The 18,226-nt window shown below is 39.8% G+C and overlaps 1 protein-coding gene across 3 annotated transcripts in view; it reads left to right on the top strand.

The window, feature by feature from the left end:
- NOX4 (NADPH oxidase 4) overlaps nt 1-18,226 on the top strand; it is a 121,357-nt gene that overhangs the window by 26,825 nt on the left and 76,306 nt on the right. For all 3 annotated transcript variants that reach the window (XM_052812680.1, XM_052812679.1, XM_052812678.1), the window contains 3 exons: nt 1,370-1,598; nt 3,649-3,813; nt 3,962-4,024. In XM_052812680.1, the coding sequence (XP_052668640.1) occupies nt 1,370-1,598; nt 3,649-3,813; nt 3,962-4,024 (457 nt within the window). The remainder of the gene's footprint in view (nt 1-1,369; nt 1,599-3,648; nt 3,814-3,961; nt 4,025-18,226) is intronic.

The raw sequence follows: 18,226 nt of genomic DNA, 5'->3' as shown, positions 1-18,226 counted from the left end.
AGGCACCATAATATTTACGGAGCAGGGAACTAGCATAATGCTAGGGGTATCTGTCACTTTGTAAATATGTGACGACCAACAGTGATGCCAGGTGCAAGCGATAGGCATGATCGGGCAATAAAGACAGACAGAAGCACAGGTGTAGGCGCACGGACACTTCCCAAGTGATTCTCCCAGGGTCAGATGTGGAGTTTAGAGTGAGCAGGTTTAACTTCCAAGCTGTGCATTATTCACTGGACCATGTGGGAAGCTTGTTACTAGCTGTCAGGACTGCATTTCAGTAGGGAAGATTGCCAGTAGCCTGTCAAAACCCATTTAAGTTGGGAATATTACAAATGTCCCCCTTCTCTGTCTTCTCGTGAATTAAACTCTGTCACCGCTGCTGCCGTGTGTGTACGTTGGGGAGAAGAGGGGGGAGCATATGTCCTTAGGTTTGATTGTATACTTGAGATGAGCCTTCACCACATGGCCTGGTGCTCAGAGGGCATGTCTCACCAGACATTGTGTCAGTGTCCCTTATTTCCCACCCAGCACCATCCTATACAGCTGTCATTTAGTCGTTTGGTTTTTTAAATATTCCTCCTTGCGGCTTTACTGTCATCAAATCCAGATTTGGAGGCAAGTAGTACTTCCGAGGAATTTTATTACTAGTATTATCAGTTCTTCCCCATTTTCAATGATTCATTCATGTGTTGAGAAATCCCAGAGTGTCTCAGGTTTCCACTTCTTTCTTCATAGTTTCTAGCTGCAGCTGCAAAGTTCTCACTTCATTTTACTATAAGTTTAAATTTAGTGTAAAAAACAAGCATGGACCCCACAAAATAATTTGCAAGAAAGGTTCCTTGGCTATCATACAGGACTTTCTTTTTTCCTTCTATCTATTTGACAAGGTGATATTTAAAGGAGCAAATTATACAGTTGTGTGCAAACCTGACAAACACAAGTAGTGGGAACATTCCTGCAGTTTATGATTTGGCAACTTAGGCCACTTCTGCTACAGATTGCCTTAAAAAGCATTGCTTGCTGACTGTAGGGAGGATGAGTGAAAACAGCCTGGGTGTGATTGAACTGGAAAGGTGATTATTTAATTTTTTTTCAAGGCTCCTACAATATCTTCCCCCTTTCAAGCAGTATTAAGCTTGAGGCTGTTCAGTGGGGGAGTGCCAAGTGAGCTGGAAAAGTTAAACCTTGCCTCTAGTGACAGAGGGCTCTATTGTTGCAAAGCTTCTATCTCACTGAAGGTCCTGAAAGCAAACAGAATAAAAATTCTTACAGAAGATGAGCCTTTCTAAAACCCTCTCCGAATCAAGATAAGTTGCTTGGTTGTGAATGTTACTTCAGTGTCTTTGCTATTTTTATTTTCCTGTAGGGGAGTGCTCAAGTACCAGACCAACTTAGAGGAACACCCTCCTGGTTGCTTTAATCCTAACAAAACACTTCGACAGAATATGACGGTGCCAAAGGCTTTTGACCAGCCGTTTCCTGACTATACTACTGAGCCTTTCCCAGAGGACTTAGCAGTACCAGAACCCTTTGTACAAAATAACTTTATGAGAATTTGTTCCGAGGAACCCAAGTTCCAGTCACACTTCCCAGAGGTCTGTATGATCCGACGTTTCAGGTATTACAAGCCATGCCAAGCCTTTCAGTCAGCCATAACCACTAATTATTGCCTTTCCAGACCAGATGTTTTAATAATGGAAAATATTATTAAAACGTTTTCAGACATTCAAAGATTTGGTAGAGAAAAACCAATCTGTATTAAACCTTGAACTGCATTACAATGTGGTGCATAGAATAGGGCGGAAAAATGTCAAGAGATTGGCTGTAATGTTCTTTTTTGTGCGACATAAGAGATGCATTGGTCTTGCTATAAATGTGACTTTAAATTGCAGCATAGCACTTCAGAGAAAACATTTATATAACATATTCATAAGGTCCCTTTGTAAGCATTGTGTGGCAGTAGTTAATTGAAATAATCGAACTCCATTTGTTCTCTTTTTTACCATGCGGCTGCAAGTCCTAATACTCATTTCTGGGTTGCAGTTGGTTGTGGTTTGGCTTTGTATAGCCTGTTGTTTGCAGACAGGCTTGTTTTATGTGTGGCATGGGTAAATGAGTATGATGATGATGGGGATAGAAAAGCCTTTTCTTTTTCTGTTTTCCGTTTTCCTTTTGTTTCTTTATGTTTTGTGGCAGCAGCTTTTTCTTCGTACAAATTTTCTCTTTTCTTTTGAGAAAAGATGAGCTGGGCTGTATTGGCAAGTAGCCTGAGGAAGCTTGAGAATACAGAGTTTACAAGTCCAAGGCCCACCATTCAAGGTGGTCCCATAACAGACCTCACAGGAGTTTCTCTTTATTATTATCATTGTTTTCTGTAGAACGCATATGCCCCTTACTAGCCACAGTGGGAACCCATTTTACCATGGAGCATGTACTTATAATAAGAAACAGTCAATTCTACACTGAAGTCGTCCAACAAAGTTCTTTGGATTTGTATTTTGTTGTGGTAGTACTCCTGAATTACAAGCATCAATGTACGTCTAGCTCCATATGACCCACAGGACATCAAACAGTCTTTTTAGGGCCTTAAGATGCCTACTGTAGAGCCATTTATTGGAAAAGAAGAGCCATGGAAAGAAATGGCCACACAGTGTTCTCCTGGTAGCTTGTAACATTATTTAGGACTTTGGATTTGGAAGTGTTTTATGCACTTAGTGATACCAAGTCTCAAAAAAAGGCCTTAGGTCTTTTGAGCTACTGAAGTTTTTAAGGCCAGAGGTGCTTGAGGAGATTAAATACTCTGCTAGTTGCAAGAGAATCTGATGTGTAGCTTCAAAAATTGGGAAGGGAAGATAGATGACAGTCGAGGGCACTTCAGTGCCATGGCTTGAATGACTGAGCAGGTGTGGAATTAGTAGTTCTCTCTGCCATAAGCTGTTAGTAATTGACTCAGGATGGGATTTAGCTGAGCAGCTGCAAATGTCTCCATCTGAGGTAGTCACCCAGGACTCCCTGTATAATCAGTGCAGGGAAATGGGCATTTCCAGGGCATTGTTTGTCTAGCATACACATCTTTCACAGGGGCAAATGAACTGTGATTCAGAAGTGCCCATTTCTCTCCCTCGTCTATGATTTTACACTAGTTTAATATAAGCATAAATTCTATAGCACAAGAATGCTTCTTTCTTAGTTTTTTGCTTGTACCTGAGATAATTAAAAGGAGGTAGTAGTCACATAATACTGCGTGTCAGACAGTGTTTTTCCATGAAGGTTTTCCAGTTTTATAGTACTCTGGTCTGTTAGATTTTGAAATGTACTGTGTCGTTCACTGCTGAAACCAGTTGCAATCTAACTACTTAAAACCAGAGAGTAACACGGTTGCAAATGAGGTCATTAGCATTTTGTTCCTGATGAGTTTTATGATTGAAATTGTTTGTGCTGGTGGATGATGCTGCTGGTTAGACTGATTAAGCCTCCATAACGTGGTTGGATTTCTGCACGTAGAGAGATGTGGAGGTTACTTGTGACCAAAACACTGTTCCACAATAGATGTGAAATGAGGTCGTGCAAGCACTCATGTAGTTTTGAAATTAGAAAACATAAAATGAAAAGTCCTTGAGGTAACATATTTTTGTTCTCCCATAGACCTGGTTTTGGATTTCTGGACCTCTGTGCTTGTACTGTGTGGAAAGGCTGTACCGCTACATCCGCAGCAATAAACCAGTCACAATAACTTCAGTGATAAGCCATCCTTCCAATGTCCTTGAAGTAAGGATGATGAAAGATGACTTCAAAGCAAGGCCTGGTCAGGTGAGTTAATGTGCCCCTAAAAAATCACAGCTGTTCATGTAGCATTGTCTGTAGGGATGACTTTCATTTTGTATATACTAACCCATCACTGAATATTTTGAACATACCTTTTCTATCATTTTATTTTCTCTGGCTGATTTTGTTTCAGTATGTTATTCTACACTGTCCAAGAGTGTCCGCACTGGAAAGCCATCCATTCACCCTTACAATGGTAAGAAATATGATATTTTTCTGTACTTTCCCTTCTATTTATATTTGGTAAGCAAATGGTCTTTATTTCCTTCAAAGTGAAAATTCCCTCCAGAAAGGCTTATGTTTCATTTATGAGGGTACCAATGAATATGAAATAGCATGATTATTATGTATGACAGTACTCAATACATATTTAATTTTCTCTACTGTTGAGAAAATGATAATGGGAACTTTTTTCAAAGTCTTCCATAAGTGAAAAACAATAATAAGTAAATAAAATCCATGTGATTTTGATCATTGTTTCATAAAAGGGGTTTCAGCCATTTTTGTAGACCTTAACACAGAATGAGCACAAATTGTAATAAGATTTCTGTCGTCTTTCCTGTTCAATGAAAAGACATTCCTTCAACTGCCTTTTCATCAAGTTTAAAAAAGAAGTTTCTGAAATAGTCTTCTGCTTTATTTTTATATTAAGAGATATATTGATGACTTAAAGTGATTTACTAGTGAAGTCATACAACACTGGGATTATTACTTACTCAGCTCAATTGATCGAGAATGGGAATTGGACCCCCGGGGAGAAAGGCTGGAATAAAGTGAAATTGTATATAGACCTGAAGTTCTTCAGGAGTGAGCAGTGCAGAGGCCTGTGAGATGCTACCAAAAAAATCACTGTACTGCACTGGCTATGTTGTTACAAAAAGCAGAGTCTAAGGTTCAATAATAGTGGCAGCCTTTTCCTTCCAAAGGGAATAAAGGCTTTAGGATTGCCTGAAATGGATATTCTTCTTCAAGAAGACTATGGAGATAAATATTCCCATTTGATTCTTTTCTTTGGACTGATAACTCATACTTTATCCCCACTGAATTGTACCTAGTGCTATGGAACAGCTGAGATGTTTTTCTGTTACCTGAAAGTCAGAGAGCACAACGAGGTCCTGTCCACTTCCAGTTCATTGTTTTTGTGGGGTGTTTTGTTTTGTTTTTTTAATTTATTTATCTATATACTGAGCCAGGAGGCAAGTACTGTCACAGGGGAACCCACACTAAATTCCGCCCAAAATAAATTTTGTGCTGTAAATCTGGGAGCGAATCTCACTTAAGGGAAGCTGCCTCAGTATAAGTTGGTGAAGCAGTATTGGCACTTGCATAGCCTGATTTTTGCCAGGTTTTCCTGGTGATTCAGTTTACCAGTAGAAAGCAGAGGCATGTGTTATTTATCTGTTGTTAACTCCAGCAGGCAATTGTTATGACTTTCCTCTGTGTAGTGCATGAAGATAACTAGATAAGCAATGCTGAAAAATAATGTGCATTGGGTATGATGGAATGGTAGCTGGTTTTTTGTGCAGAATGATTCAGTCAGTATTTATTTATATATTTTATTCACTTAGTGATCAGAAGATAAATTTAAAGAGCTTAGTGTAAGTCTCAGATTGCTCTTTATACTCATTTGGCCCTAGCATAGCTATATTTAATAAAGTTAGACCTGTTCTATACCAGTGGACACATCTTATTTAAACATTAATCCCAAAACATCATGTTCTTAATTTCTGACTGTCCATCTCAGTGGAAATTAAAATAATGGTGGTAATTTGATCATTAGTAGTAATTGCACGGTTTGGAAACTATGGGACTCTTAAAAAGATTTACTCTTTTTATATTAGGACACTGCTAAAACAATGGATCATGTGATTCTAATTTCCAGAAATAATGTCATCAGAGATTATTAGGCCTGGTTCAGTAGTCTTTTCTCTGGCAAAAATTCTTACTTGTTATGATGAGAGGTTTTATTGGAAGAGAGTCTGCTGACATGGACCTACTGGGTTAGATCATAGGATGAAGTTGAATAGGATGTTTTACTGAAGTCTGATTCTTTGCATGAGTTGAGGATTTCATCCAATATTTAAAATGGCATACTCTAATACTGCACGTTACAAAAAATTATTTTTGCACGAAAACTTCTAGATCTAGGAGCTATGGAAAACAGATCTCTTTTTGTGAGTCTGAGTTTTCTTAGTGAACATAACTAACTCATTTATATTCAGATAATGTGCAGTATATTTCCGATACATAAGTCTAGTTGATAAATTACAGTTTGTGTAATTTTTACAGTCATGTATTAAATATGTAACATCAGAACTAGCAATTTCCACTCATGCACAATGCATTATATTTTAAGTATGTAATACTAGACCAGGCAATTCCTGTTCATGCTCAGTGCTTTACACTTTAAAGTACAGTGATATCCTTCAGCATAACAGCATATCCTTCAAGATCACATACATATTTTAACTATTACAAGATATGAAGTTACCACTGAGTTACTGAGCTTCATTTTTATTGCCACAAACATATTTCAGTAGAACATCAACTATGCTGGAGAAATGCTCTTATTGGGTAAATGGCTGTTTTACAGCATAATGAGGATTTGAAATGTCTAGGTTTATGACAGTCTTTTTCCCCAGCCTAAACAGGGGACAATCACTTCCACTTGTCTTTCTAGGTCATAGAATATGCCTTGGGCTGCTGTCCTGCTTAAAAAGCTTTTTTATTGTTGTTAATATGATGCCAGGCATGGGACTGTGCTTATAGAGTGTGTAGGCAATAGTTCAACTCAGTATTTTTTCTGCTCCCATCTGACCTACTTGTAGTTACCAAGCAGGCTGGAACACTGCTGCTGCTTCTTTTCTTGGGTGATGATAACCCCTGGGTTATTTTTCAAGGCTGGCGTAGGAGCGTGGGACTCGGAGCCACAGCAAGAGCAGCACAAGGGGCGCGTGGGGCTTCAGGTACTGGAAGCGCAGTGCAGCGATGACTGCAGCAGAGCTAGGGGGAAGACTGCAGCCGTCTTCCTGGTGCTGTTGTCCTGCTTAGAATCATAGAATAGTTTGGATCAGAAGGGACCTTTAAAGGTCAGCTAGTCCAATCCCTCCTGCAATGAGCAGGGACATCTTCAACTAGACCAGGTTGCTCAGAGCCCCGTCCAACCTGACCTTGAATGTTTCCAGGGATGGGGCATCGACCACCTCTCTGGGCAACCTGTGCCAGTGTTTCACCACCTTCATTGTAAAAGATTTCTTCCTTATATCTATGCTTATATCTAAATCTACCCACTTTTAGTTTAAAACTACTACCCCATGTCCTATTGCAACAGGCCCTACTAAAAAGTCTGTCCCCAGGCTCTATGTGATGTCCTGTCTAAGCTGATGAAACATCTCACTGTGCCTGGAGTATGCTTAAAAGGCAAGAAGTGACCAGTTCTGGCATATCTTTTTACTCTAAGCAAGGACTAAAGTGGAAAGGAAGGGGTGAGTCAGCGTGAAGAAGTCATGCAGATATTTTAATAGTCCCTTCCCTTTTCGAGGTTGTGTAATATTTACAGTTTAGCTCAGTTTCTTACATAATGCCGGGGTGGAGGAAAACACTGGGAGGCTGTGTAAAGGGCCTGAACCCCCTCCCATTGCACTCTGGCAAAGCTCCCACATGTTTCACTTGGAGCCAGAGGGAGCGCTGAATCGTAACCAAATGAACATAAAGAGGTAGGCATTGTTCAGAAATGTGTGCAGTGGTGTTTATTTTCTTTTCCTTTTTGTCAATTGAAAGCATTATTCCCCCTGCTGATGGAAGGAATGAGGAGAATTCATTGGTGCAAAATGCACATGAGAATATGAAGGAACAAAATCCAAGTTGCTGTGAACTCAGAGCTGCCAGTTTGGCTTCTTTGCTAACCTGTGACCTGGCTCTGCCATCAAAGGTTCCATGTCACAGAATCACAGAATGGTTGAGATTGAAAGGGACCTCTGGAGATCCTCCTGTCCAACCCTCCTGCTCAAGCAGGGCCACCTTGAGCCAGTAGCCCAGGACTATATCCAGATGGCTTTTGGATATCTCCAAGGATGGAGACTCCACAACCTCCCTGGGCAACCTATTTCAGTGCTCGGTCACCCTAGCAGTAAAAAAGTGTTTCCTGATGTTCAGAGGGAACCTCCTGTGTTTCAGTTTGTGCCCATTGCCTCTTGTCTTGCCACTGGGCACTACTGAGAAGAGCCTGGCTCCATCCTCTTTGCATCCTCCCTGCAGGTATTTATAGACATTGATAAGGTCCCCTTGAGCCTTCTCTTCTCTGGGCTGAACAGTCCCAGCTCTCTCAGCCTTTCCTCATAGGAGACATGTTCCTGACCCTTCATCATCTTCATGGCCCCTGGTTGGGGTCTCCCCAGTGTGTTTATGTCTCTCTTGTAGTGAGGAGCCCAGAACTGGACACAGTACTCTCAAGTGTGGCCTCACCAGTGCTGAGTAAAGAGGAAGGATCACCTCCCGTGACCTGCTGGCAGTGTTACTTGTACACTCTGAAGTTCAGGCACTCAGAGATCTCAATTTTCTCTCATGATTGATGTGGAAGGTGACATTTTTTAACTCCATTTTTGAAGTGTCCTTCCACTGCTTTTTATTCACTAGTGACTTTGTATTCACTACTGCGACTCCTTCACTTTGTTATATGTTGGAAAGGCTGGGAGTGGTAGTGAAGGGATGGATGACCCAACGTCTGGGATTCCTGCAGGTGACCTGCTGGCCAGCTCTAGGTAATTCATAGTGGGCTACTCACTTCATATTGTCTTCATCATTCCATTGTCTTTGATTTCACTTTAGCAAAATGCTTTCTTTTTAACATGTTTTTCCATGCTTTTTTCACCAGTTTCTATACACAACTGTACACAACTGTTACTATGCTGTTTAAAACAGTGTGAGTAACATTTTCAGTCCTGTATGCCCTTCAGTCCTGTACGTCCAATTTACTTATTTTAGATAGGACATCATTGCATCTTACAATGGAAGCTGAGCAGAATGCAGTCAGCTCCACGATATTTTGAACTTGGAGTGGGGAGAAACATTTTCAGTGAATAAATATTTTAATTGAGGGTTCGTAAAGGGACAGATGATTTTTGTGTGTTTCCACTTGATGAACTCTTTTAAAGAGATTTGTCTTTCAGACCAAGTGCACAATACGGTCTGGAGATCAGACCATCCAAAGAAATATCAGAAATCTTCTCTTTAGTGCTCTGCTTCCTGACACTGACATTTCTTTACATTTTTGTGGACGATAGTGTGGAACTCATCTGCTGTGGAATACAGTTTAAATGTCATTGTCTATAACAATCTTTAAAGCCCTTGGAAAAGAAAACAAGTGTCAGCAATAGTACAAATTTCTGATAGTAAGGGTGGTCCTTCATTACAGTTCCTATAGCCAAAACATTGCTTCTACTCTTTAGCATACAAAGCCTCACCTCTTATCAAAACTAAGAAAAAAAATTAGTTCATGGATATTCTTCCATCTTTTTTTTTTCCTTTTTGGAAAGTGTTTGTTTCCCCAACTTCATTTTGGTTGCTCTTCATTTTAACCTGTATGAACAAGAAGAGAGTAAGGCTTGCTGTTTACAGTAGCATTGGTTTTCTTTCCATCTCCATCTTACATTTTTCACTTTGTATTGAGTTCCCTCTCTTTCCAGACACTTAACCACACTACTGATTATTTGCAGCAGCATGAAACCATAGTACTGACCATTTATGGCTGCTTGCTTCCTTTTTTGCTAATGAATGACTTCAGAAGTAGATTCCCGTTTAGAATATATATTAGTGTCTTAGCAGAAAAAGTGACTTCTCTTCTATGTTTTTGGAATTTCTCACGTTGGCATGCAGTGATTGGCAGTAAGCCTCATGGAAGTAGCCTTGTGTTTTGCAGATGTTAAGTGCTTCAGAAGATGTTCTGGGTTCTTTTATGTGGTCTCTGCTGAATCTACTACAGAGCCAATGCAAGCCACAAACTCTCACAAGCTGCAGTTTAGACATCTTGGCTACCAAAAAAGACTGGTGTCTACTCCCAGCACGTCATAAAGCTTGGTAACCTTCTTGTTTCAGTAGTGTTGATTTGCTTGTGGCAAAAGAAGGTAGGAAACAGTTACATCACTTCATGTGGAACTTAGAGGAGCCAAACTTAGATCCGCTGAATCTCATTATTGCATTGACTAGAGAAGGTGCTACAGTTAGTCCCTGGGAATCCCCCCTTGGATGCTGTGGGTGCTGGAGAGGAGGGAGTCTTTAGGAGTTTCTGGGAACTGAATTCTGCACTCTGTAGTTCCTGTCTAGTGATTTCAGTGACCTGAGCACAATTCCTTTCTTCACTGAAGTCACTCAGGCAAATAATCCATATTGAATTTCTCTGAGATTCAGGGCATCATTTTGTTGGAAGTGGTGAAACAATAAATCTTAGCCCACTAAGCTCAGGCTCTTCAGGCAGAGAAAAAGCATTGCCTGGTTTGTATAGGTCAACCTTCCACTGACTGACTTGACATAGAAATTTCATTCCTTTCTCCGTCATTCCTCCTCACCCAGCACCATTGGTAGGATGCCCCCTCCCATCCTGCACTTCCCCTTTAAGCATCCAGAATCCCTTCTGGAATCAATTAAAAAGCCACCTGTTATTAAGATAAAAGGCTTAACATGAAGATGTTAATCTACATTGTAAGAAGTTGACTGTCTATGTAGTAAAAGTACCACCTATTCTGCTCCTGTGAACAATGCAACCTTAAATATTTTGGATAAGTGTCCTTGTACTTATATCTATAAAGCTGTCTAGGACCTCATTTGTCATTCCAAGAGATCTATATCCTGAGCTTGATGTTTGTTGTCTTTTCAGATTAATACTGTTTTAGCATTGAAGTCATCCGTCGGTGACTTTTTTTTTTAACACATACATGCATCCAAAGATACTCTTGTTGATACTCAGACAAAGATAACTTGCATAAACTCTTGTTGAGATTTCTCTGCCTCTCTAAGACGTACATTGCATATCGACTGATCGGTAGCTTCGTGAGATAGAGTTAATAGAGGCAGATGTCATGGAAGTGGCACATATAAAGCAAAAAATAAAACCAAAACAAAGAACCCAAAGCAAAGACCCCAGCCTTCAGACTCCAGGACTTTATGAAATATCTGCTTTATATTACATGAGTGGCTGCTTCTTCAGATCCTCCAAAGAGTTTTGGCTCTTCATTCAATGTCTAGATCCTAGTTCTGGTAGCAGGTAAGCAGAGACCACCTACCTGCAACAGGTAGTTTGAAACTTTCTTTGAAACTAGAAGTTTTCTCCTGTGTTATAATGTGCTCTGACCTCCCCTACTTCAAGTACTGCGTAAGAAATCTGGTTTTAAATCCCATTGAAGTATAAGTTGGAAGAGTCTGGTAATAAAAAGCTCCAAGAAGTTCTGCCCCTTTGCTGGTTCTCCATTTTTTTGCACAGATGGTTAATTTGAAGCAGATCATATCAGGAGGATTTGTGACGTCTTTCTTCCTGTCCTTCCACACAGAGTTCTGTATGACTAAGAAAAGAAAAAGTCTGGAGGGAGTTGAATTCTTTGCTCATATACATAGATGGTCAAATCCTTGCTATGTCATTTACGGCATGTAGCAAGTTGAGAGGCCAGTATGTGTGGGATTTTTAATAAATCAAAGCTGAGTTTTGAGGAGGGGAGAGGACAAGTTTGCATATGCAAATACTCAGATCCACAGACAAAACCCACAGATATATTACTGAAGAAGAATACTTGACTGATTAGTATCCAAATTAAAATTCTGTTAAGTAATAATTGCTTAACCCCAGGCAGAGAAACACTTAAGTCCATTAATCATCTCAGAGTACGTAGAAGAATTACCTGAAAGAGGTTTCTGGATGTACATGAGAAATTATAATACTGTACCTAAATGTCTCAGAGCTATTACTTATTCATACATTTTCTACCTTTAAGGTTTTTCTTTTGTTTTGGTTTGATTTTTTTGTAGATTGAGTTTTCCTTGTTACCTCCACACCTCTAAGTCCATTTGGTATCTGGATTTAGGCATGATGGGATTACAAGATGATGGCCCTCATCTGTACATTTACATTTTTGGGCTTGATACCTTGTCAGAAAGCTCTCAGCAAATAATACATGAGTATAAACAATGACACAAGTAACACATTTGGTTTTGTAAGAGAAAACCAGTGTTTTGTGGAACCAAGATTGTCTTTATCCCTGGATAATCCAGAGTTCATTTAAAGTCAATAAAAGTATTAACAGTTTGGCAGTGAAGTTTTAGCTCTAAGCTTCTTTTAAGCAAGAAATTTTGTACTGCACAAGAAGCAAAACCAGAGATGATGGAGAAGCACATGTCCTGTGCTGTAAACTTGAGAAATAAACTATCCACAACAGGAAAAGCCTAGGGGCCAAATTCTGAAATACTTCATAAAAAAAAAATGAGAAGTTATTGGAAGTTTCCCTGAGTAAAAAGTATGTAAGGACATCAAGAGCTAAGTTCATACTGACAGATAAATGCAATAAAAACAAAATCTCACATGATGACATTCTAATAAGATTTGTTAAATATCTTGTGCAAATGGTTATGAAACTTGTCTTTATGAGATGATTTACAGAGCATTTAGGGAAATGCAGATATTGTGAAGTATCTTGCTGGCAAACTAAAGAAATCCCTAGAGCTTGTCTGCTTTTCATAGAAGTAGTAGAAAATCTAGCAGCTGTTTGACAAAGAATTTAAGTAAAACAAAAATAAAATAGATTAATATTTCAGATGCCTTTAGTACTTCCTTAGACTTGTTTGTTTGGTTTGGTTTTGGGCTTAATAGTTTTGGGATCTGTATAAAAACCCTAAGTAAACCTTCACTTTCATTTAAACTTACAAATCTGACTCTTTTGGGTCAAGGGAGCACAGAAATTATTGCATTCAAGTTCACTAAATCCCGAGTCCTCCTTCAGCAGATACTTTAATCCAAAGGTGTCAGATCCCTCTCATAAGTAGGTTTTTTTCTGATACTATGAAAGTAAATTTACAATGTATAACAAGCATCTACTGACTTTAGCAGAGAAAGGTAGTGCTTCTAGGTTACCTGCTAAGTCAGGTCAAAGAAAGGTCTAGGAAGTGCAAGAGAACGTCAAAATGAAAAAAAAACAAGCACAACTTTTAAGCATGAATACAGTTAACATGTGGACAAAGTATTAGAGGAAATGAAGTGCCCTGCCTCTTGCTGTCCTAAAATTAAGACCAGCTGGCTGGCTGGGATCTGTGGTTTAGGCTGGGAGAATACTGTGTGTGCTGGTAGGGTAGTTTGGAGAGACACAGCACTCCTCAAGGTGTTGGTGATCCGACTAGAATACCTATCGATGCTTTGATGGTTCTTTCCATGAGTGCCTCATACCACTGGGAGCCAGTTAGCGCAAGTCTGGAGGTGGCCGATGGTTTCTGCTCAGGGATGATGGAGAAGGAGCGTTTTGTGCCATTCAGTTTTCCCTGTTCATGCATTTGTCAGCTCAGCACAGTGTTGCTTGGCAATGTGTCCACATACCCTTGGAGGACTTGGAGAGGCAGCCTTGGGCAGAAACGTAGCTCTACTGCTTTTTACTCCTTCAGGGGCAAAGGCTTGCATCCTGAGCATCCCATAAGGAAGTGGTTTGTTTTTTCCCCTAGCTAGCAACTTGAAATGCATAAATTATATGGGCTGAATATTGCTAGGATTGAAACATTTTTACTATATTATAGGGAGTTGGACTTGATGATCCTTATGGGTTCCTTTCAACTTGTGTATTGTATGATTTGTGATCCTGTGAAATGTAATGTGTCTCCTGGGGTGAAAGGGTAGTCAGCAAGTTTTTTACCGCAATTGAACTGCAGAGGTAAAGAAATACTGACTAGTCTGTAGAAGTGTATCTTTGTAGTGCATCTGTAGCAGCAATAGAGTAGCAGTTGGGCTATTACAGACTTACTAGAAAACAAATAAAGTAATTTCATATTATTTTTTCAGCAATGTATGTATTTTATGCAACTATTGGTCTATTTACAATCCTAATCTATTACAGTAAAGATCTGTGTTTTCTTGTGGTGCAAGAGTGAAATCAAGGAACAAATGCTCATAGATTGAGACCTAAAAAAAAAAAAGATTGTTGAGAGTAATTTAACAACTGAGGCTGCAGGGAGTGAAGTAGCAAATGCTGAACTACAGGTTCACAGGAATTAGTGGGTGTGGGTTTGTGGTTTATGTTACAGAAGAAGTTAGACCCCAGACGACCACAACAATCCTTCTTGGCACTGCAGCTGACCAGTGATGCATCTTGAGCATCCCACAGTGTTATGGTGTGTTTTTTCCACTAGCTACACTGCAGGTGTTTGGGGTTGTACAACAAGGAGTATAAGGGAATGGAAAGTGAAAGAGAAAATTGTTTGGGGTATGTTTCTGCAGCTGGACTGCTTGCAAGGAGTCAGCTCTGCAATGGGAGGGCTCTGCCTGAAGCAATGAGTATTCAAGGCATGGTGGTCTTGCCTTGATCATCCAGACACCCTTGACACTTAAATCATGCTCCATGGTTAGGATTTCCCCACGTTCAGAGATGTTATAATGTCTGCTGATGTCTGCCAGTTAAATTAGGAGAGCTGTAAGGCCAAATCTCTAACAGGGAAAGCTCTTAGACAAAATCCGATCTATAAAGTAACACGAAACAGAAAAATAAACAGAGCCATTTTAGAGAATCTCCTAGCCTTTGAGGCAGAGAGGTATTTAGAAGAATAACTCCTCAGATTAACTTTTTTTCCTCTGAAATTTGCTTCTTATGGGATTCATTAGTTAAAACAGGGGTAACCCGGTGTAACAGAGTTCACCTCCTATGAGTCAGACTGAAGTCTAGCTACTATTTTTTGGCTACCTTTATATAGCATGCCTGTGTTTGTCATCACTCCTCTTCATTTTCTGATGTCAGGATGAATCATTTTAGGAATGTTTATATCAGTTCTGTATGAAACCAGACAAGCTACAGCTTACTGAGCTTCCGAGGTTCACATTTTCTTGTCAGTTGACAAAGTTGAAAACCTTTTATTTTCTTTTTTTTTTTTCCCTCTACAGGAGGGAAAATAAGTTGGTTGTGTTTAGTTCTTTTTTTCCCCTCAATTCTGCCTCTTTCCCAAACATGCTAAGTCTTTAATGTGTTTTTCTTGATCTGTGTAAGGGTTCGTCTGAGTCCGGAGCAAGGATATGCTGATGAAACGGGGTTCACGGTGCAGCTGGTTTACCCTGGCAGGTGGGCAGAGGGATGGAAAAAGATCAGGGGCTCAGCAGTGTTTACAATCCCTGCCAGGATATCTGCAAATCCGTATTAGGATCATATCGTGGCTTTTTCCCAAAGTGAAAGCCTTCTTTGAAGGAGTTTCCCTATATTTAAACAAACTCCGCAGTGAGATTTTTAGTTCCCCAAATCAGACAAAGATGAGGTTTCACTTTGTTCTTCCAGCTGTGGCATAGAAATTCTTTGTAACTTTGGGCACTATTCAGGCCACCTGCTACAGCATCAAACACAGACGTTGGTGTTTACTGTGGCGTATCAGTTTGAGAGCAGTATCTCCACAGGAACTTGCAAGGAGCTTTATTTGCAGAGCTACATGGGGGTACATAACCTGGGCATCCCTTTCATCTCCTTTTTTCTGATAATAGATGTTCTGCAGTGTTATCCTGGTGTACGCATTAGTGCTTCCGAGAGAGTGCATGTAATCGTGTTCACAGTGTAAAACTGATAAATAAAATACATTTCAAGTATGTATTAATCTAGTAGTGCATTAAACATTAGTTAATTAGACTATTAAGATTGTTAAAAACTATCATCTATATTTTATCTCAGCATAGAGATAAACAGTAGAGCTACAGCTACCGGTGAGTGTAATTAATTTGGTGGTTTATAAGCATAAAATTCTCCAGGGATTGTTGCAAATTCCCTATGTGATAATTTGCATTTGTATTTCAAGTTAGCTTGAAAAAAAAGGAAAAAAAAATATGGAAAGGTGTTTTTTCATCAAGATATAGAACAATCTGTATTCCATTAGTTTTAACTACATATAAAATACTATTCTCACTGCTTTGAATGTGAAAATACATACAAAAAAAAATAAAAATAGGCATTGTAAACTTGGTCACATGTGATTAACAGCTCTGAGGAAATCTACCAACTTTCCAATGCTAAGAACATAGTTTGGTTCCTCTGGGGGTGTAAATCTACACAGCTCTGTTAAATTTATCAGAATTCCTTTGGTTTTCAATTGTTTTTGGAGGATGACAAATGCTGGCAGATATTCTGATTAGTGTAGACGTTCCTACCTGTGAAATCTTTCACTTTTTAAAGGTATAGATAGCTTGAGGTTAGAATAAGATTAACTTAGCTTCACGTAATTACACTATCTATCTGCCAGTTAATTTGTGTACCATAGCATTTTAATCAAATGAGTGCGGTAAATGAGGTTCATTTAACTCTTCAAAATGCAGAAAGAACTACTGAAAAACTTACCACTTGTGATCTTTTGTTTAACAACGTCTAACATCCCTTCTCATTACAGACTATTCAAGTTAGTGATTTCCCTGTTTGGAAAACATTATTTAAGGAAAAGGAAGTAAGAGAAAAGTATTTTTTTATTTCAAGATTGGCTAATCTTTACAATTTCCTCTTGGGCAGTGTACTGGGCAATAAGGAAAAAATAAGGGGCTGCGTGCAGCTCTTGCTACAGTACAGTTAATAGTCACTGGATTTTTTCTTAGGGCTCCCAGATTAAAAGGGTCAGGGAGAAATCCAAGTACTATTTGCCAAAACACATTTTAAAACCAATTTTAGTTCTTTTTGTTTACAGCTGCAGACAGGACATCATGCATTGCTGAGGCCACTTTGATATGCCTTTATTTGACCAAGGCTCATATCATTATTCTCTTGATTTCCAATTCAAGAGGCTGCTTCAGCTTGTGCTTTTCTTCATAGAACATAAATAGATGTCAATTTAAATGTGTGTATGAACTGACTGTAATAAGGATCTTGAAGCAGTGTTTAGCGTGCAGTGTTTTAAAGATGAGATATGGCAAATTAAAAGTAAAATAGGTGATCAGAGACTTAGATATGTAAAAATGGACAAGAGCATCATAATTCACAAGATTTTTGACACTTTCTCATAAAATCCTCATAGAGAAATTGATGAAGTGCAGAGTAGATGAATAGGCAGGGAGGTGGGTGGAAAACTGGCTGAACTGCTGGGCTGAAAGGATTGTGATCAGCAGCATGAAGTCCAGGTGGAGGCCAGTCAGTAGTGGTGTACCTCAGGAGTCAATATGGGTTTGCAAATGCTACAAAACTGGGAAGAGTGGCTGAAACACTGGGTGGTTGTGCTTCCATTCGAGTGACCTTGAGAGGCTGGAAAAATGGGCTGACAGTAACCTCATGAGGATCATAAAAGAAGGGAATTGCCAAAAATAACCCCAGGTACTAGTCCATGTTGGGAACTGACTGGCTGGAAAGCAGCTCAGCAGAGAATGACCAGGGAGTCCTGGTGGACACCAAGTTGACCATGAGCCAGCAATGTGGCCTTGCAGCAAGGAAGGCCAACAGCCTCCTGGGCTGTGTTAGGCAGAGCATTGCCAGCAGGTTGAGGGAGGTGTCCCTTCTCCTCTGCTCAGCACTGGTGAGATATATGTGGAGCTATGTGTCCAGTTCTGGGATACCCAGTACAAGAGAGAAATGGACATATCGGAGCACAAAGGGCCATGAAGATGGTTAAGGAACTGGAGCATCTCTCATATGAGGAGAGGCTGAGAGAGCTGGAACTGATGGAGGAGTGAAGAAAACAAAGCCAGACTCTTCTCAGTGGCACCCAGTGACAGGACAACACGAACTGAAATACAGGAGGCTCCATCTGAACATAAGAAAAAACCCCACTTTTTCTGTGAGGGTGGCACAGGTTGCCCAGAGAGGCTGTGGAGTCTCCATCCTTGGAGACATTGAAAGCGCAACTGGACACTGTCCTGGGCCACCTGCTCTCGCATACCCTGCTTGAGCAGAAAGATTGAAGTAGCCAGTCTCCAGAGGTGCTTTCTAGTCTCAGCTATCCTATGATTCTGTGTTTTCATGGAAAAGGTTAAATATCTGAGATGATATTTTCATTGCACTTCATCACACGTGCCCGGTGGTCTGTTAATAACATGGGAAAGTTTACCCACTTTGATGATTAAACTTCTGGAAAACTGTCTTTGAATATTTTCTTAAGCTTCTGGAATATATTCTCTAACAGTCTGGAAAAAGCCACAATTTGGAGACTTAATTGTGTTTACGGAGATGAGAGAGGTAAAATAAGCGTTCCGTGCAGTAAAAACGTACTTTTT

This window comes from Harpia harpyja, chromosome 17, assembly GCF_026419915.1.
Source record: "Harpia harpyja isolate bHarHar1 chromosome 17, bHarHar1 primary haplotype, whole genome shotgun sequence".
Classification (NCBI taxonomy): domain Eukaryota; kingdom Metazoa; phylum Chordata; class Aves; order Accipitriformes; family Accipitridae; genus Harpia; species Harpia harpyja.
This window is presented reverse-complemented; position numbering and strand designations above follow the sequence as displayed.